Source organism: Staurois parvus, unplaced genomic scaffold (genome assembly GCF_062004578.1).
Source record: "Staurois parvus isolate SC_StPar_1 unplaced genomic scaffold, SC_StPar_1.0 ptg000244l, whole genome shotgun sequence".
NCBI classification, from domain to species: domain Eukaryota; kingdom Metazoa; phylum Chordata; class Amphibia; order Anura; family Ranidae; genus Staurois; species Staurois parvus.
In genome coordinates, this window is record NW_028318040.1 from 6,081,922 (window position 1) to 6,099,272 (window position 17,351).

Genomic DNA, 17,351 nt, shown 5'->3' on the forward strand with positions numbered 1-17,351 from the left:
CTTTTAGACTATCTGAAACCTTTTCATGGAACAAACATGTAGGGCAGGGGGGATGGGATGGCATGCTTCACGGTTAATAACTTGGTCTATTGAAACCAGGGACAGCCAGGCAAATACTATATTCAGAAGGAGGTTGGCAGTTATTTTCACAGTACAGGTTTCCTTTCATTACTTTGTCTTCATTTTGATAGAAATGACAAATCTACAACCCAAAAACATTCTTGTAGGTAAATGGACTTCCACCCAAAAAATGTAGAACATATTCAAATATAAGGACGGATATGAATGGCTTCAGTGTTCTGTGAATGGCTTTGGTGTTCTGTAAAGTACTACAGAACGTGTTCATTTATGCAGTACCAATTCGATATTTGTTAAATGTAAAGCTATTGTCTACTTTGTGTCCTTTTATTTGTAGGGTGGGCCTTTAGATATGCCAATAGCAGTACTTGGCAAGGTCCAGAATGATGAAAATGAGTTGTTAACCAGCGACAGCCATCATCGCCTGGACACTGAAAGCAGACAGAATACCTGCATAAAAATAAGGAAGTTTTGCTTTTGTCCTCCCCAAGGATTACTTGCTGTTGCAGTTACCAATGGTACAGTAAAAACCTATATTCTTTATGAGGTGATACATTAAAATTGTTTGTCATTATTGGTGACCCTGTTTACATATTGTCATTCCACAGCTATGATGGTGACACTAATTTGGGGAGTGGTTTGGTCTATAACAGGTTCTGAATGCCTGCCAGGAGGAAATCTTTTTGGCATTCTTGCTCTGCTCTTGTGCGCTGTTATCGGTGCCAAACTGGTCAGTCTGATCAGGATATCCAACCTACCTCCATTACCACCATTACTTGGTATGTGAAAAATGTCTTATCCTACCTGAAACAATTATAATTGCAAATAAATATAATACAGTTCTAATTAAACTACTTTCTTTGTTTAATTAAACACCATTGTTTTATGTTATTTGAACGTTTTAGGCCTGGTTCCCACTGATGCGATTTCAGATGTGTCTTGGATCACACTGAATCACATGACAATAGAAATAACATTGCTTTCAGTGGTGCCTGTTTATATCAATGCAATGCAGCTGTGATGTGAATTTGGGGAAGGGTCCTGTGCTACTTTGGTGGAATGCAGTGTGATTTTGTGGTCCATAGACTTCAATAGAAGTGCATCAGAAACGTGTCTAATATACGTTTTTGAATTCATTTTTGTGTGCAATTTGTGCTGGTTGTTGGTAGCAGGCACCCGCTGGCGTTCTAACAACCAGTCATTCATCCCCTATTTTTTTTAAATGTGGTATGTGAGTCTTCCTGATTCCAAACTGGGCCTGTCTGGTATGTATTTTGAACGGGACCCGTCAAGCCAGGAAAAGAGGGGAGGAGCGAGTGCTCCACATGCCTCCTGAACAATACCAGGTCACATGCCTTCAACATGGGGGGCACTTTGCCAGGAAATGGGAACCCCCCCCCCCAACAAAGCACCTTGTACCCATGTTGATGAGAACAACGGCCTCTTCCCCAGAACCCTGGCCCGGGAAGGGGAGGGGGGTGGCTTTTTAACAAGGGGTCTCCCAGATCCTGCACCCCTACCATGTGAATGAGCATGGGGTACATAGTACCCATACTCATTCTCCAAAAAAATGTCAAAAGTAAATTTTAAATAAATAAAGTATGGGTCATGGGGTATCTTCAAGGAAGCCAGGAAGTAAACACTGCATTGCAGCTGTGGCAAACAGCATGCGGTGTAAAGCTGTCTATACATGGCACAGTTTTTTCATTAAAAGAAAATGAACCAATTCCCCCAGGAACACAATCAAGGTGGAACAGGAAATTCTCCCCACTGGGGGGACTACTCCACAATCAGAATACACAGGTCACCGCTGCAGCCATTGGCTGTAGCTGCTGATTGAGTGGCTTTTTTACAGCAGGTCAGTTCAACAGAAGTCTATTGATAGATCAACCTCTGTTCAGTGGCCCCACATGGACCAAAATTCAACTGGTCCTTGCTGAACCGGCCAAATTTCAATCCTTTGGCCACCTTAAAACTTGGGGGACATTTTTCAAACAAATTAGCAAAATTATAGCACAATTAGGGGTCACTGCATACTGTATTTAACGCCATTGTAAAGTAGATAAAAGGTAGACTTCAGCTCACATCCCCACCCATCAGCCATGTTTCACCTACATTGGGCTTAATCATAAAGGGCAACACAATTCTTGCTGCCTCTCAGATCAGCAAAGTCTTTGCAGCAGGTTTCCCAATATACACTGCTCAAAAAAATTAAAAGAAAACACATCAGATCTCAATAGGGAAAAACATCATACTAGATATCTGTACTGATATGGACTGGGTAATGTGTTAGGAATGTAAGGATGCCCCATCATTTGATGGAAATGAAAATTATCAACCTACAGAGGACTGAATTCAAAGACGCCCCGAAAATAAAAGTGAAAAAATGATGCAGTAGGCTAGTCCATTTTGTTGAAATTTCATTGCAGCAACTCAAAATGGTAGTTTGTATGGTCCCCACATGCTTGTACACATGCCTGACAACGTCGGGGCACGCTCCTAATGAAATTATGGATGGTGTCCTGGGGTATTTCCTCCCAGATCTGGACCAGGGCATCACTGAGTTCCTGGACAGTCTGAGGTGCAACGTGGTGGCGTCGGATGGACCGAAACATGATATCCCAGAGGTTTTCTATTGGATTTAGGTCGGGCAAGCATGGGGGCCATTCAATGGTATCAATTCCTTCATCCTCCAGGATGTCTGCATACTCTTTTCACATGAGGCCGGGCATTGTCGTGCACCAGGAGCAACCCAGGACCCACTGCACCAGCGTAGGGTCTAACAATAGGTCTAAGGATTTCATCCCGATACCTAATGGCAGTCAGGGTGCCATTGTCTAGCCTGTAGAGGTCTGTGCATCCCTCCATGGATATGCCTCCCCAGACCATCACTGACCCACCACCAAAACAGTCATGCTGAACAATGTTACAGGCAGCATAATGTTTTTCACGTCTTCTCCAGACCCTTTCACATCTGTCACATGTGCTCAGGGTGAACCTGCTCTCTTCTGTGAAAAGCACAGTGGACCTGCCAATTCTGGTGTTCAATGGCAAATGCCAATTGAGCTATATGGAGCCGGGCAGTGAGCACAGGGCCCATTAGAGAATGTCGGGCCCTCAGGTCACCCTCATGAAGTCTGTTTCTGATTGTTTGGTTAGAGACATTCACAACAGTGGGCTGCTGGAGGTCATTCTGTAGGGCTCTGGCAGTGTTCGTCCTGTTCCTCCTTGCACAAAGGAGCAGATACCGATCCTGCTGATGGGTTAATGACCTTCTACAGGCCTGTCCAGCTCTCCTAGAGTAATTGCCTGTCTCCTGGAATCTTCTTCATGCTCTTGAGACTGTGCTGGGAGACACAGCAAACCTTCTGGCAATGGAACGTATTGATGTGCCATCCTGGAGGAGTTATACTACCTGTGCAACCTTTGTAGGGTCCAGGTATCGCCTCATGCTACCAGTAGTGACACTGACCCTAGCCAAATGCAAAGCTAGTAAACAGTCAGAAAAGATGAGTAGGGGGAAAAAATGTCAGTGGCCTCCACCTGTAAAGCAATTCCTGTTTTGGGGGTCGCCTCATTGCTGCCCATCTAGTGCACCTGTTGTTAATTTAACACCAAAGCAGCTGAAACTGATTAACAACACCCTCTGCTACGTACCTGACCAGATCAATATCCCAGTTTAATTGACCTTATGCTAGACTCCTGATTAAAAAGTGTTCTTTTAATTTTTTTGAGCAGTTTATTTGTGACCCTTGTGCCTGAAATCCTGGATAGCCAACTGTGACAGTTTGCAAAAGGTCTGCTACAGCTTTACTACTGAACATGAGACAAATTTTTATCCTAATCAGTCAGGGGCTATATTCATTTTTACTACACTATGTACATTTTGCTCTATGTCTTTTCTCTCCCATTTTTTAATTCTGATAACATGCTACTTTAGAGCAGCTGCTCAAACTGTAACCTTGTAATAAATCTGTCACACAATCTGTTTCACTACTTCTGTTGAGCCTTGCGTTGCTGTGCCACAAAAATGGTAAATGTGCCTCAATGTATTGACATTTTGATCTATGCATTTTTCTATTGATTTTTATGGCACTTTGTGGTTTTGGTTTTTTTTTTCCACCTTGCGTAAAAATCTCCCTGTGCACAAGCCCAATCCTTGACTCTCTAGAGAAAATTAAAATTAGAATACCTGTATTGCTGTCATTTTTGGCGAGTATTGTGCAGTAGGCTCAGACAACCTGCTTACATGGTTTTAAGTTTCTGATGTATAATTCTTTTACAGGAATGCTACTAGCTGGTTTTCTTATAAGAAATATCCCTGTTGTCACTGATCAAGTCCAGATAAATTTTAAATGGTCTGCAGCTTTGAGGAATATTGCATTAGCCATCATATTAACTCGGGCTGGACTTGGACTTGATCCAAAGGTAAATTCTATTTATTTTTCCTGGAAAAAAAAAGATTTGGTTATTTTCAATAGCTTGTTAAAACACCAAAAGTCAGCTAAATATACAGTTGAATGACACATAGTATATGAACTGTCATATTTGTTAAAGGATTTCTAGTGTTGTCCAACCACTGTCCCCCTTACCATATGTATAGACAAAACATGAAAGGAAAAGTTCACCTTTTAACCAAAAATAATAAGTGCACATTTTTGCAGGTAAAAAAATGTGCATTTAATTTTTTTTTTTTCCGTGGGCCTCTAAAGCATTGCACCAGCGATCAGTAGATTACTGGTGCCATGCAGGTCCCCTGCAGACCTGCCAATGTATTTGTGTGCCTGTACATCCCATACGGGTGGGCAGATACTGACAGGAAGACTCAATGAACTACCATGGCACTCCACAGCACTGTGGTAGTTCATCATTGAGGACTACAAGTTGACCGCTGCCAAGTCTGTGAATAAGTGATGCAGTCAGTCGGTCAGAACCCTGCACGGAAGCGTTTTTTTTTTTTTTTTTTTTTTAATTGTGAGAACTAGCGGGGGGGGGGGGGATCCCCCACTAGCTCTTACAGAGGGGAGCAGGGAGAAGGGGGGGTTGGTCCGTTCGTAACATGTTACACATTATACCCTGAGTACGGCTGTAGTATGTTACAAAAGGAGAACTTATCCTTTAAAATGGAGTTCCAGACATTTTTGTGTTTATTAAAAGTCAGCAGCTAAAAAAACTATAGCTGCTGACTCTTAATATACACACACTTACCTGTCCCAGGGTCCAGCGATGTTCTCTCCACCATGGTGCTGGCATCCCAACTGTGGGCACCAGGCTGTAGCAGCTTGTGGCTTTACAGCCTAGTGCCCACTGCGCATGCGCGAGTCGTGCTGTGCCTCCTGATTGGTCCAGCAGTCTCCTGGGACCTATGAAAGTTCCCAGGAGACTGTGGGAGGGAGGAGGAGGCTGATCTTCCACAAGTGAGTACCTGTCAAAAACAGGTATCCGCTCCCCCCTCCCCCCCAAATGGTGCCAAATTTATCAGTAGAGGGGGGGAGGAGGCAAATAAGCAGAGCTTATGCTTTTGAGTGGAACTCCGCTTTAAGTTTGACGGGTTTTTCTCCTCTTGGGGAGACATCCCTTAACTACTTGCCCTTCCTGAAGATATAACAGAGAAAATAATATCCTGTTGGACAATTGTCAAGTGCCCATGATTTTATCCTCACATTTCGTTTGAGTGACAGCTGTAAAATTTTGGATTTCCCTTCGCTTTCTGTTCCTGTGACAATAGTTTTCTGGGACAAAAAGAGGGGTGAATCTTCCCAAGCAGGGACACAGAAAGCAAAATAAGCTGACATAAGTTCTGATTCTTCTACAATTCTTCTAAGACTAAAAAAATAATTTTTGGCTATACATTCATTTTAGTAAAACAGTGGTGCCACCTTTCTGCCCACAGCTTGCTGATTAGAGAATAAAGCAGAACGCACACCCTGATAATTAATTAAGACTTCTTTCACACTTGTGGCTGGGGGGCAGTAAAAAGAGCCGATTTATTCCACCTACGAGCAAACGACAGGGTGGCCCTTGAATAGGTACACATTACTGGGGTGTGGCAAATTCAATACTGCATGCTAGACTTGCCAAATTAATTTCAACACTACATGCTCAGTTTGAGAGGCAGAACTGGCAAGGCAGTAGACACCGCCGTAAGACTCATTCTGCTCTCTCATACTGTCTGTTTATAATTGTTTTGACATGTCAGTTGACAAACTGGATTTAGATTGTTTTTAATTTATTTTAAAAATGTTATTTGCATTCAGGCTCTAAGGAAACTCAAGGCAGTGTGTTTACGGCTTTCTCTTGGTCCCTGTGCGATTGAGTCTTGCTCCGCTGCTCTTTTATCTCACTTTCTGATGGGACTACCTTTAACATGGGGATTTATGCTAGGGTAATACATTTTTTTTTCTTATACATTGCATAATGAATTGTTGGATTTGGAGGGGTACATAACTTACCCTTTTTGTAAGAACAATGAGGATTCTCATACAGAGATCTGACCTCTTGAAGGAAGCCGAGTTGAATTTGAAAGCTGCTGTTACTGTCGTCTTTCTGAAAATACCAATTGCCTGTCTGGATGACTCTGGCTTCAATACCAGATCATGATGGAAGTCAGAGCTCCTAATCTGCATACTTGTCCCAGGTCAGTGACTTAGAAAGCACTCAAGCCATCGGATCACCACAATTACCAGGAGTCTAGTATTTTCATGCAGGAAGGTCTACAGTGGCAGTTTCTGTACTTCCTTCTCTGTTTCCTTCCTTTGTCACCTTTAACAAGACAGACTGCAGACCATTGAACCATTTTGTCAGACTCAAATTATTTTGCTGTTTAGGTTTGAGATGGACAGCTATTTTTTTTTTCTTTTACAAAGCTTAGCAGGTACTATTCTAACAAATAGTACACCTCTGCTGTGAAGAGAACCTACATATAGCCTGCAAAGAAAATGTGGTATGCTTTATTACTGCATGATATTAAAATGAACCTGAACTGTGGTTGTGCTCAAATTAGGCAAGCAGAGGACAAAGGACTGGTAACAAATATTTCCAGTAGGCTCCCTGTGGTTGAACTTTTTCCAATACTGACTTACCATGCCTTGTTTTGCTCTGTGTCTCTGTGTGGAAGCAGAATTCTCTGTAGCGGGGCAAGGCTTTGCCTCCTCATTTCAGCGCTGTCCCCTAAACGACTGATGAAGATGCAGTCAAGAAACAGGAAAGGTTCAGAAAGCTCAAATTCACTGAATGAATGAAGCAGATGCAGGAAGATCCTAGCACTGTAACTTTCCCTTTTAGCAAGGAGAACAGTGAGCAGCACAGTAGTGACATCTTCAAATCGAACTTCTGTAACTTGGGAGGCACCAGTGCCTTAGATGATCTCATACTATGCTTATGCAGCAATGAGGCTGTAGGCAAAGGAGTGCCCAGATTTACTTGCATGCCAGGTAGTGCATTGCTATTTTTGCAATAGAAAATTTATTTAAATGCAGATTTTTTTTTTTAGGGTACTTCTTAGGCAGTAAACATCTCTAGAAGTTTTCTACCATGTTAAAGTCTGCCAAGAACTCTGTCAGTGTGCCGTGGATGACCCTTACTTCATGTTGGTGATCAACGGTGACGAAACATGGGTGTATGGGCTTCACGCAGAATTTCATGTTTGCTCTTTGTTCTAACTTGCTGTCCATGATGAAATAGCAGACGAGGTAACACACCTGGTTAGAATAGCACTAGTTGCACAGCTCCCGATGTACACAGGACGATATCTTTTGGCACACTGACTTATGAAGGTTGGTGCTCCCTGTGACTGTGCATGCAGCCTTGTGCTGCTCTCTCCTGGCGTGTTACAAAACTAGTCTTGAAACTATTTTACAGCACCTCGTATAAGATAGAAAATGTTCACTAGTTTAGGTCCATTTTAAAGTGAAGAGTTTGCCCATGTTAGGCCAATTCCATCTAGTATATTTAAATAATGTATTTGATAGTTTGGCATGGGTTATTTCCCAACTTTATAGAAAAACACTTGAAATCTGAAGTTTAGCTGAAAAAAATTATATTTAGCTCTATAGCTTTAGTCACATTATTTACCAGTAATGAAGGATGCCCCAGGTTGTGCAGGCAGCTGGATCCTGTAGAAATCTTTACTGTGGTGATTAAAGGACCTCTTGTCATTGCTGAACTTCCTACATGCAGGAAGCTAACAACTTTGGGCTGAGAAGGACGTTTTGATGAGGACCCACCCCTTCTTCCATTGAGTAAAGTTTTTTTCACTGCTTGTTACACAATCTGTAAATGAGAGGGAGTTACAGGATCCTCTCTCCCATTTGCTGATTCTGTTACAGGCAGTGAAAGCAATGAAAGGACTTTAGTCAGTGGAGGAAGATTCAGGAGCTTTTTTCACAGCTGCTAGGCCAGAGTCAGACACTATTAACCCCCTGAGTTCAGAGCCTGGACTCTGCAGTGACCTGTCATCAGTGCTGTGACCTGTCATCACTGTTGTGACCTGTCATCAGTGCTGTGACCTGTCATCACTGTTGTGACCTGTCATCAGTGCTGTGACCTGTCATCAGTGCTGTGACCTGTCATCACTGTTGTGACCTGTCATCAGTGCTGTGACCTGTCATCAGTGCTGTGACCTGTCATCACTGTTGTGACCTGTCATCAGTGCAGTGAAGATTTCTCTGGTAAAACTGGTAAGCAATAAGCTAAAGCTGTAAGCTTTACAAACATATATTTTAGCTAATTGTAAGCTTTACAAAATTCTGTAATTGTTGAATTTAAAGTGTATATATAAACCTAATAGCTAAATCCTATATAGGCATTACAATGTTAAAGTAACGTCAAAAGTAATTTTACAATAATTTCAAATCAGCAATTTTTATTGAAAGAACACCTGGTGTTCCTGTCATGAAGGTTTTTATTCCAGCAATTTGTTATAGGGTGACAAGACTCTCTTCTTCAAATAAATTAGTCCAAAAGAGACAATAATGGTGTGACCCTCCTGCGCTCCAAATGTGTATTAAAACAAATTAAAATAATAAATGAACCCCAAACAGCTGCTAACATTAAATCATATACCAATGATCAAGTGAATATAAACCATAAAATGTTGCGCTACATTCAAACTAATTAAAGTAAATGTGGAATTCAATAAAATAATAGCAATAATAATAAATATAATAGAAATTTGTGCTAGGTGATAACACAAAAATGATAGCAAAACACAAACTTAAATCAATACGCATGTGCATGAAAAATGCACATACATATATTACATCACACGTGCAAATATGTGAAGTGAAATATATCTAAATAATACACGCAAACTCAAAGTCCAATAATGGAATATTAAAGGTGAAAAAAAGGTCCAATAATGGAAAAAGGTGAAAAAATATTTTGGTAAACTGTGTTTCCAATATGCTGTAAAGTGACCACAGGTGAAAACAAAACATGCAGGTATCTGGGTGTAGATAGAGCTTGTGAATCCAACCACCTTCTGGATTAGCCTCTCACCTCATCACTTCGACCCTTGCGGGTCAAAGAGCAATATGGATCCCTCTCACAGATCCTCCAGGCACCGAATCACTCCAAAACCACTTCTCAGGATATAATATTCCCACTCAGCTCTTCTCCAGGTATAGATGAAATGTCAATTGTGCTGAGAAAATCCCTACAGCCAATCCAAAGTCGTCCCATGTTAGTGAATGGGGGTGGAATGTCATTCCACCCCCATTCACTAACATGGGACGACTTTGGATTGGCTGTAGGGATTTTCTCAGCACAATTGACATTTCATCTATACCTGGAGAAGAGCTGAGTGGGAATATTATATCCTGAGAAGTGGTTTTGGAGTGATTCGGTGCCTGGAGGATCTGTGAGAGGGATCCATATTGCTCTTTGACCCGCAAGGGTCAAAGTGATGAGGTGAGAGGCTAATCCAGAAGGTGGTTGGATTCACAAGCTCTATCTACACCCAGATACCTGCACGTTTTGTTTTCACCTGTGGTCACTTTACAGCATATTGGAAACACAGTTTACCAAAATATTTTTTCACCTTTTTCCATTATTGGACCTTTTTTTCACCTTTAATATTCCATTATTGGACTTTGAGTTTGCGTGTATTATTTAGATATATTTCACTTCACATATTTGCACGTGTGATGTAATATATGTATGTGCATTTTTCATGCACATGCGTATTGATTTAAGTTTGTGTTTTGCTATCATTTTTGTGTTATCACCTAGCACAAATTTCTATTATATTTATTATTATTGCTATTATTTTATTGAATTCCACATTTACTTTAATTAGTTTGAATGTAGCGCAACATTTTATGGTTTATAGTCCAAAAGAGAATCTTCCCTCTTTTAACAAATAATCTACCTATATGTACAACAACAAAAATCTCCCCATATAGTTCTATACGTGAACTAACAGAAAATCATAAAGTCCAGTGTCCCAATGATCAAAACTAAATCATAAAAGTCCAGTGTCTCGATAGTCAAAATAGTAGAACCAAAAAAGAGGATGTGTATCTTGCAGCGTTGATTGTGTTCAGTGATTTATGTGAAAAACCTCAAAGATAAAGAAACTCACAATAGTGCATTACCATAATATAATCAAGAAGAGAGAGAGAGAAAAAAAAAAAAAATATATATATATATACGCTTACATGCACACACAAATGTGTATCATAAAGTTGTGCAACACTAAGTGATAGTGAAACACTTGTGAAAACCTTCCAAACAAATAGTAAAATACTCGTGCTCAAAAATTCTGAAATCCTGAAGTGAAACACTCAGTGAAACTCCTATCCACACGTGACACTTCTAGTGAGTAAGGCAAATGTACCCTTACCAACAGTAGAGAAAAACCACGCCTTTATAGTATAATTAGTAGAAATCCTCCAAAGGAACTTTCTCCTCCTCTCCTCCTTCACTTATTGTTAGGGTGATGTTATAATGCCATCCACTTTCCCAGGTCTATAGTCATGGGTTTACCAGGCTCCAATATAATAGAAATTAGCCATGATGTACCTCCATGTATTCAGAATAACATTTTAATAAGTCTGCTTACATTAAAATATGCGATTGAGACAAAACCCCACTTTCTGGGGATTACCAGGCAGTTCCCACAGTTTTCCAGGCAGTTCATACACGGGTATCCAGCGATTCCCCAACAAAGATGGCCGCTGTAACACTTCCGGTTCCTGTTTTTTGCGTATGACGTCACTTCCTCTTGACGCGTTTTGTCACATCCGGGACTTAATCATAAGAGAGAGAGACATCCTGACACCTGGCCACAATAAATACCACTCCTCAATTGACTGACGATACTCCGATCGCCATATTGGAACAGGGAAACATCGCCCTTACTAAACCGCACAGCCGACTAGCAGGAAGTACACTCCCTATGCAATCCAAAATTAGGAGCATACCCAGTGGGACCGCATTCGATATAGCAGCTATATCTTAATAGTCCAAGATACAGAAATTACATTTTAACTAACCATGATTTCACATTGAATTAAAACATTAATAAAAACATTAATAAAAAACATTATTTTATTTAATATCCCCTACTTTATATATATCCTGGTACCCATCTCATATACTAAACTATATTTGAACTGGTGTCTACACTTAGCACCCCCTACTGGTCATAATAAATATTACCATCTCATCTAAAATATAAATATCCTCATAGATTGCACATAGAGATATAATTCATTATAAATATAAATTAATTTTGTTTTAACCTAAAAAGCTAGGAGAATATTGATTTTAAAATATTTATAAAATTAACTTAAAACTAAGATGAAGCAAGACATTTATTATTATTTAAAAATTAGAAATAAAACAATTAAGATCTAAATCCACATTTAATCCTCTAGGTCTAAGAGTTCTTAATTGGAATATCCAGAATGTTTCATTTGTCTGTGTCTTTCACTGTCATGTTTCAGTGTCTTTCCACTGTCTCTCCAGACATTTCAGGGATATCCACAATTGTGATCCGGGGACCCTGAAATTCTGTGGGATTGATTCTATAGAAGCTCACTGGAGAGGTAGTGATAAAATTAAAATTTTATCACAAAATGAAACATTCTCTTTTTTGGTTCTACTATTTTGACTATCGAGACACTGGACTTTTATGATTTAGTTTTGATCATTGGGACACTGGACTTTATGATTTTCTGTTAGTTCACGTATAGAACTATATGGGGAAATTTTTGTTGTTGTACATATAGGTAGATTATTTGTTAAAAGAGGGAAGATTCTCTTTTGGACTAATTTATTTGATTTTAAACTTTCAGGGGTTGAAAGTTTTTTTCCAATTTGGAATTAGTGTAGGTTTAAGGGGTTTTTGATCTGATATCACATTCACATTGTATTTATAAGACTCTCTTCTTGTCTCCCAGTTGTGCTTCTGTGTTGCCACACCATCACAGGCTGTCCTGATGGAGACTGTAAGTGGCCATGCTGATGCACATTGCACAGGTATGATCCTGTTGTCACCATTAGGAAGCCCATTCTGAGGAATGACTTGCAGCGGTTTATGAAGTGTGTGTTCATGATACACAGTGCTTTAGAAAAGTAAATGTCCTTCAGTAAGGGTTTACATGCACTTTACACTGTGTCTGTATTTTCCAATATTGCTCTGGAACGTCCAGGAATCCCTGACTAAACATAAATTTTCTGATGTTTCCTCTGACTAGCTTTGTTCTGGGTGCAGTGTCTCCTGCTGTTGTAGTTCCCTCTATGCTGCTTCTTCAGAAAGAAGGCTATGGAGTAGATAAGGGTATCCCAACACTGTTGATGGCTGCTGGAAGCTTTGATGACATTCTGGCTATAACTGGCTTCAATACATGTTTCGGAATGGCGTTTTCATCAGGTATATTTTTTTACTTGTCTCTATTGGCACCACAGAATCATTAATCCTAGTGCTTATACTGTTAACTTTCTTCCTCTACTGTATGTATTGGAACATTCTACGACTTTCAGTTCTGTGTATATACGTAAACCTACTGCTTTTGGTAAAAAAAAAATATATCAGAGCAAACAGTATGGTTGCCCTCAAAATGCTGAAAAGGAAAATTAGGCATAGCTACCACTTGTCACAGCCAGATTTGCCATCCAACACTGGAAATGGGACATTGAAGGGCTCCTGGAAATGGGACATTGAAGGGTTCCTGGAAATGGTGACATGATGCAAAATAGGAACTAGCATTACTGGGTGTTGGGCAATAATAGCCTCCTGCAAAGAGAGAGTGCACTGACATGGTAACAGCCCATGGCATTGGGACAGTGACAAGGGCCTCTTCCCCACAACCCTGGTCCAGGGAAGCTCATTCACATTAGGGTACCTCTTTAAATAAGGGGGAACCTTGATGCGGCCCCCCCCCCCTTGTGAATGAGTAAGGGGTACCCCTACCCATTCACTAAAGGGTTAAATTAGGTAAAAAAAATAAAGATAATAGTCTTTTGAAAAATTCCTTTATTGAACAAAAAAAAATTAAATTTTAATTATAGGTGATGTAGCGCTGCTAATGGACATCAATCAGTATTAATAAGCAATACAGATGAATAAACTGTGCTCATAATCATAATGTAAATAAATGACCAAGAACATAGACCATAAATATAAATTAATGAATAATGTGAATAAAAATACTAAAGTGCTTTCAATAAATGAGTTCATAAGTTTCCAAATATTGCATGATCCAACACCATGACTACGATTCCGTGGTGAATGGGAATTTTCATGCTAATAACAGTGCCACTCCATGCTCGCACAACTCTCACCTCCAACGCATGTAAAAACTGCATTTTTTAATAATGTGACATCTCCACACATCGAGACCTAGCGCGATCTCCTTTATCCTTTCCTCCTCCCATATGTCCATATGGATACTTTTAAGATGGTAGTAAAATCCTTTGTCTCAGCAGATACCAGTCACCTCCAAGGCATGTAACACTTGCATGTATTTAATAAGACATTTCCATAAATCCGGACATCACAATATCTTATTTAGCCACTAGAGGCATATAATGGATAATAATAGGCAATAATGGAGATCCTTCATTCCCTCAGATGCCAGCACCTCACCCAAATGAAAGAATGCCTCATATAGTGCAGGGAGTCAGTGAAAAAACAATATTTATTAAAATCACAGTTACATTGTATATTAAAATGACAAGTGCTTTAAAACAACCATGGATCCTCTCACTTCCTCAAAAATGGCCTCAGCCCACGCCTACTTGTACCCCTACCCATTCACTAAAGGGTTAAATTGAGTAAAAAAATAAAAAGACTAGTCTTTTGAAAAATTCCTTTATTGAACAAAAAAACAAAACAACAGTTTTTGACAAGTCCTTTTGTTTAAAAAAAAAACAAAAAAAGTTGATTACAGTCTATGTGCGCATGGATACATAGGATAACATGCTGGGGGGTTTACTAGCTGTAAAAAAAAACATCAAAAGCCAAAAAACAGCCGCTGTAAAAACATCAAGTGTGCATGAGGACTAAAAGAAACCATAAAGATTATTTATTAGCTATACTGTAAACAGAAACTTCACTGCAGCCATTTGCATTAGAGCTCACACTTCAATTCCCTTAATTTCTGCAGCTGCTTCCTCCTGAGTGGTGTAGTCTTTCTGCTGCAGTTACATGATCAGTCCCAGTATTATAATAAGAGAACTGCTAGGAACAGCAGTGAGCCAATCACTTGAGTCGGAAATTTCTAGTAAACGTTTTGTACACCAACTGGGCACAGAGCACTAGAAAGCCCTAGCTGGCTGAACCGAAAGTTTTAGTTTACGAACACTAAATAAGAAAAAGGATTGTGTAACAATGTTGTATTCAGTATGGACTTTACCTAAAGAAAAGTGGTTAATGAAAAATAAATGTATGAATACCTTTTTTATTTTTTTTGTAGGCTCTACCCTTAATAGCATCATCAGAGGAGTGTTGGAAGTTGCAGTTGGAATTGCAGCTGGACTTCTGTTGGGGTTTTTCCTTCATTATTTTCCAAGCAAAGACCAGGTAACAACTTCTTGAAGTATGTAGACACGTTTTTTTGTAGACACGTTTTTTTGTATATAAAATGGCCATTTGCATTTCTGGCTCTTCATAGAGCTTATAGCAAATATTGTTGACAAAAAAAGACAGGCTGCCTCCCAGCAGTACACACATTGGGCCCCAATCATCCTACTCACATAGGGTTAAACCTGCAACCAGAGCACACCCCCTTCCTATTGATTGGCTCCAGCTGTGTAGAAGAAGGCAGAGCCAGTGCTGGACACACCCCATTCGGTCACTAGCTGGCTCCCTGTTACAGCTGACCCATCCTCTGAGACTGCTGACTGCCCAGGGCCTAATGTCATTACTTCCCATCCTTTGGGGAGCCGACACTTCACTGCTACATGGAATACTGTGTGTATGTGTGTGTGTGTGTGTATATATATGTGTGTATATATATATATATATATATATATATATATATATATATATATATTAGTACTAGATGGTCATGCATGTGGACAGGCTGTGAGACAATTGTGCAGAGTAAAAATACCTTCATTCCCTCATCATTCCCTGCATATGAGGAGAGGGGGACTCTGCAGAGAAATGAAGAATTCATACAAAAGGTATATAGGCCACACAGTGAGTGCTGGCCTGTGCTGCATCCAGACTCCCCTAGGTGGCAGTGCGTCCTAGTCGACTGCCTAGTTTGCCTAGTGGAAGTACTGGCCCTGGCTGGAGGTCAGCAAGGTCAATCATGATCTACCTGTCAATTACAGGCAGGTGATGGGTAGACCACACCCCTTACTTGCTGACCCTATGTCTGAAGTGCTTCTCTCCCCATATACAGAGTTGTGCAGGCATGTAACATAGCTATGTGCCCCTGTGCTGATCCCACTGGCCATTTTCTCCTGTACATTCCAGGAGCTTGTTTGTGACATCACATAGGATGGATGAGAAAGAAAAGGCTGGTAGGGATCAATGTGCCAGAACAAGCAGCAATTTGTCACTACCTCTCTGCATATGGGGAGGAAATCTCATTGTGCCCTACAAACTGCTAACTGCTGTAATTTGCCCTACAAATGGCTTTATTTTATACTCTGCCCTACAAACTGCCTACTCCTGTTCACTGCCCTCCATACTATTGATCCCTGTATTTTGCTCTACATACTTCTTAACCTGGCCAGAACTCATTCCAGCCAGTTGAGCCAAAACTCTGATTAGACAGGCAGACCAGAATTGAGACCAGCCAGACCTGAAACTAGTTGAACAAGTCAGTCTGTAGTACCAGTTTTGCCTTCATGATAAACTCCTGCATCAGACTTGGGGTGATCAATTACTCCAGCTAACTTTCAACATACACTAAGTTTATATTTTTAAAGTGTCACCGGTTTTATTATACTTTTCTAAGTTCTATTCTTGCCATCCTTACTATTGGGGCCTTACTAGTTCATTTCTTTTATTAACTGCTTGCTGGCCACCCACAGTACTTGTACTGTGAACAGTATGTACAGGGAGAGCGACATATTGGTTCATCACTCTGGCTGTACTGTCACAACCTCCCTTCTTACCACTTACCTCTCACTCACTGATGAAAGGCTTTGTGCAGGCTGTTGCTCACATTGTTCCCCCATACTTTCCCTAGAAATTAAGAGGGACCTCTACTTGAGTTTATCAGTTCTTTTCAGTTTTATCAGAAACCTCCCTTGAAACTTGTCAGGGGTATCTCACTGTCTTCCCTTACTCACAAGGTTGCCTTTCTTGTGACTGTCATCTCTAGATGAAATGTTTCAAAGTTAACAGGGAACCCCTGCTAGTATTACACAGGGAGAAGGTTGTCTTGTAAGCTAAGAGCCGATTCACACGCGCGGTGCGGATTGAAGCTCAGGTTTCACAGCTAATTGATAGAATAGTTGTTCAGCGGTTCATGTCAGGTTTACATCAGGCTCAGGACAGAATTAGCTCAGGATTTTTTCCTGTTCACACATATGCGGTTTAGAAATGGTTCCCATAGAAGCCAATAGTCTTCAATCTGCACCAGAACCGGACCGCACTGCTCAGAAATCATACATGACTCTTTTTTTCAATCCTCACTAAATCTGCACCACCAGTGTACTGGACAGGCACCATAGGAAGCAATGTTTTTTCACATGTCATGAGAATTGGATGCGGTTCAAACCACAGTAAGCCTTGTTTCTTTCCATGGTGATTTCCTCCTTCTGTCTTAGCCAGGACATTGTGCTGCCCACCTTATTTCTTCAAGGGT

General features: G+C 40.4%; 1 protein-coding gene across 1 annotated transcript in view; it reads left to right on the plus strand.

Moving 5' to 3' along the window:
• SLC9B2 (solute carrier family 9 member B2) overlaps nt 1-17,351 on the plus strand; it is a 57,657-nt gene that overhangs the window by 23,497 nt on the left and 16,809 nt on the right. The window contains exons 3-8 of the mRNA XM_089680532.1: nt 416-596; nt 687-857; nt 4,364-4,506; nt 6,336-6,463; nt 12,780-12,955; nt 15,000-15,106. Of these exons, the coding sequence (XP_089536658.1) occupies nt 416-596; nt 687-857; nt 4,364-4,506; nt 6,336-6,463; nt 12,780-12,955; nt 15,000-15,106 (906 nt within the window). The remainder of the gene's footprint in view (nt 1-415; nt 597-686; nt 858-4,363; nt 4,507-6,335; nt 6,464-12,779; nt 12,956-14,999; nt 15,107-17,351) is intronic.